General features: G+C 43.6%; 1 protein-coding gene across 1 annotated transcript in view; it reads left to right on the forward strand.

Moving 5' to 3' along the window:
* Positions 1-1,736, forward strand: part of ncoa3 (nuclear receptor coactivator 3) — a 70,394-nt gene extending 68,658 nt beyond the window's left edge. The window contains exons 20-22 of the mRNA XM_025059163.1: positions 85-333; positions 558-614; positions 1,038-1,736. Of these exons, the coding sequence (XP_024914931.1) occupies positions 85-333; positions 558-569 (261 nt within the window). The 3' untranslated portion in view covers positions 570-614; positions 1,038-1,736. The remainder of the gene's footprint in view (positions 1-84; positions 334-557; positions 615-1,037) is intronic.
* The last annotated feature ends 2,289 nt before the right edge of the window (positions 1,737-4,025 follow it).

Genomic DNA, 4,025 nt, shown 5'->3' on the forward strand with positions numbered 1-4,025 from the left:
CCCCCCATATCTAACCCCCCCCCTTCCACCCCCTCTTAGCCCCACCTCCATGTCAGAGCAGCAGAGAGATTTTTTTATTTATTTTTTTTAAAATGTGTTTATTTTCTTTTTCCTCCTCCTCCTCGTAGCTCGTACCCTCAGCAGCAGTTTGGGCAGCAGGGGGCCCCGGGGCAACAGCAGTTTGGGCAGCAGGGGAACCCGGGGCAGTACGGAGCCATGATGATGAACGGGGGCATGGCAGCCAGTGGAGGAGGAGGACACATGGGGCAGATGGGAGGACAGATGGGTGTGAACCCGATGGTGATGGGACGCCTGCCAATGGGACCTGATCAGGTGTGTACTGTAGGAGGCGCCGATGAGTCAGAGTACTCCTGGAACAGTGCGGTAGAATCATTAGAAGTTTGGAGGGTTTTTTTTTTTTTCAGATAAGAATAAACGTGAGCTCCACCTTTAATGTCAGAGACAATAAACGTGAGCTCCACCTTTAATGTCATGTTTTTATTTTTCATTCACCAATGAAACTTACGTGTTTTTTTCTCCCTGTTTTTTTTTTTTAGAAATACTGCTAAAGACCAGAGGAGTTAATTTCACTGTGATCTCCATCAGAGACAGAGGTGGGACACAGCTGCAGCACTGACAGGGGGGGTCAGGGGTCAGGGGTCAGGGGTCGGGGGGTGAGCAGACGCTGCTGCTGCTCTAACTGTGCACACAGAAACACACACGTCGTTCATGAGAATCAGAAACACTGTGAGTCACACACACACACACACACACACACACACACACCAGGACTGTGTGTCCCTTCTGTCTCTGCGTGGACAGTGTGTCCTCCAACACTCACTGGACGCAGTGGTCAACCACAGCCAGTGGACGAGCATTTTTTGTGCAGATCACAGACCTGGACGTCCAGACTGATCCATGAATGTACCACCAGGGGTCCGATGATGGACGTGTCCACAGTACAGTGGGACAGTTCTGAAATTAAATGGACCCCCCCCCCTCCCTCTGCTGGACTCCTCTGACTCTCGTGTTGGCAGTTGCACTTTAAGGACAGGCCACCGTCCCAGGATTGTGTCGACACTGAGGCCTTTACTGGAGAACGCGGCGGACGTTGAAGGGTTAAGTTTTTTCGTCTTTCTCTTTTTCCACTCGAAACGGAGGCTGTGAGTCGGGAATGAGTAACATTGACCAAAGGAGGGCGCCGTTCAAGCACACAGGTGTCGCTCTCTCGTCCGCAGAGAAATTATTTATTACACAAAGAGGATTTCATAGTTTTATGATCGTTGAGGGGAAAAGAGGAAAAATTTGCTCCTGGAAAAGTTGGGAATTTCACGTCACGGTCGGCGCTCCGTTTATATTTCTACAGATGGACCAGAGGTTTTTTTTGTCAAACCGCGGGTGATTTTTAAATTTGAATATTGCAAATATTTTGGTCTCTGGTTTTAGAGTGTAATGATAAATTAAAGTGACACTCACGGATAAAAAAGGGAAATCTGCCGGGAGAACGGACCGGCGGGTTTCCAGCAATAATCCTTCATCCTGGTTTTCCTCTGAGGACAAAGTTGTACTCAAAGTGACGGTACTGCAGTATTAGACACGATGTCTTGTTTGGAGACGTATTTCTTGGTTTTTTGTTTTTTGTTTTTTTTCCTCCTTTGTCTGTGAATATGAATTGTAAATCTGATTCAAATGTACTATAAAATACATATAATAAAATATATATATATATAAATATACATATTTGCTTTTGTAGGTCACATACTGTTTTTGCACATATTGTAAGGCTTGATATTTAAAAGTGTCATTTTCCTATTTCGTCATAGTTTCCAGTGCTTTAGACTTTGGTTTCAACGTCTTTCAGAAATATATATGTATATATATATATATAGATATATGTCTGTATACATATATGTATATATGTATGGATATATGTACGTATACATATATCCATACACATATATAAACATGTGTTTGTATATATATTTACATAAATATATGCGTATATATTTACATATATATGTATGTAAATATATATTTTTGTCTTAACTTTCTCTTTATTTCCTGAGGGTTTAGTTCAGCGCAGCAGTGAGTTCATTTATTGAAGCGTCCATTTTGTCTCTGCCTAAAACTTAAAAAAAAAAAAAAAAATTTAAATATACTTTCTGCTACATGAAGGGGTGTGGTCTGGAGGAGGAGGCCGTGATGTCACAGCGATGATGATGTCACAGCAGTGTGTGAGTTTGACGTCTTTGCTCTCGTTTTCCTTCGACACAGTTCTACAGCTTTTTTTTTTTATTTATTTAAAGAAAAGCTCAATCCAAAGATTTTTTTTGTTCTGTCCTTCTGCAGTACTTCTTAGAAACAGTACCTGCTGTAGATCGTGAGAGTACTCGTACTTGTGTACTTTTACCCTGACATACCCTGTGATGTACTCTGAACTACGTGTGTGTGTGTGTGTGTGTGTGTGTGTGTGTGTGTGTGTGGAGTCTGCTTCTGCTGAGGTGGTTTGTTTTTTGGACTTTTTTGTTTGTTTTTTTTGTGTTCGTTTTCTTCTGTGTGGAACTCGACGCCTTGTTCTTTTGTGGTGCTGCAAACAGAATGTGGATGTAGTACCAGAGATCTACCACACGATGTCACTGCGTCTCAGAATCTGAGCTCATATTTGATGTTTTGGTGTTTTTATTTTAATTCTTATTCTAATGGTTATTTTGGAATGACCTTTTTGACGAGCAGCGATCGGTGGGAGAATCAGAAAAGTTCACTTTACGACAGCGCAGGAAGGGGGCGCTGACGGAGACGCGTGTGGAAATCGTACAGTAATTATTACAGGATGTAAAATACAGTTGCAGTTTTTTCTTACCTTGTTTCTCGATGTTAATATTGATGTAAATATAAATTTATATTTAAACATTACACTGTCTGTCCTCGTCTGTTTAATCACGTGACCTGTGACCTCTGCATGAACTGGTGAGAAAATCAAACTGTTGGTTCATGGACCGTAGTCTGACCACCGTCAACCACTAACATCTACATCTGTCCCTGCAGACGGGATCCAAACGACCTGTCGAAGTCCAAACTGATAATCTGAACCGGCAGTGAAGTGGGATTAAATTAGTAATCCAAGTCTGATCGTCCAGTTCTGTGGTTCAAACCGTGGTTTCCTCCCGTCAGCAGTGACCGGTGTGAAGACTGGTTTGTTTTAATCGATATTTTAAAATTTCCTCACAAGAACAGGAATACCTGTCAGGAATTATTCAGTCCACACCAGAGACCAGAACCAGGACCAGAATCAGGACCAGGACCAGAACCAGAACCAGGACCAGAATCAGAACCAGGACCAGGACCAGGACCAGAACCAGAACCAGGATGACAGGTATATTATATGAATACATTTTTTGTTGCTTGTTTGTTTTTTTGTAGATCACCTCCAGCAGGTGGCGCTCTGGGCTGAGCGCCTATATGTTCTGTTCCAAGAAGCCGCTGCAATGAATGTATTATTTAAATTTTTGTTTCTTAGTCTAAGGTCAAGACTATGGTGCTGAAGGAGAGGGGGAGGGAGGGGGGAGGGAGGGAGAGGCGTGCAATACCAAATTCTAGTAGTCTCTCTCTCATCCATTCCTTTTGTTTCTTAGTCTAAGGTCAAGACTATGGTGCTGAAGGAGAGGGGGAGGGACCCTCTCTCTCTCTCCCTCTCTCTGTCTCCCTCTCTCTGTCTCCCTCCCTCTCTCTCTCTCAGTGCCACAGCCCTGACCTTAAAGTCTCTCATTCTTCCGGTACAGACACCTGTCAACATCAACACCCGCAGCTCCGTGCACCGAGTCGTGCACGCGCTCTCGTCCTCCTTAAACGCGTCTCCCTCCGAACAGAGTAAAGTTCCGCCGCCGCTGACTGACCAACTGTCTGACTAACTGACTAACTCACTAACTAACTGACTAACTAACTGACTGACTAACTGACTGTTTTATTTCTGTTCTGTTTTCGTTTCTTTTTTCTCTCCGTCTTTGTCTCCATGACTTCGCCGCTCT

Source organism: Cynoglossus semilaevis, chromosome 10, assembly GCF_000523025.1.
Source record: "Cynoglossus semilaevis isolate Cse_v1.0 chromosome 10, Cse_v1.0, whole genome shotgun sequence".
In the NCBI taxonomy this organism is placed as follows: Eukaryota; Metazoa; Chordata; class Actinopteri; order Pleuronectiformes; family Cynoglossidae; genus Cynoglossus; species Cynoglossus semilaevis.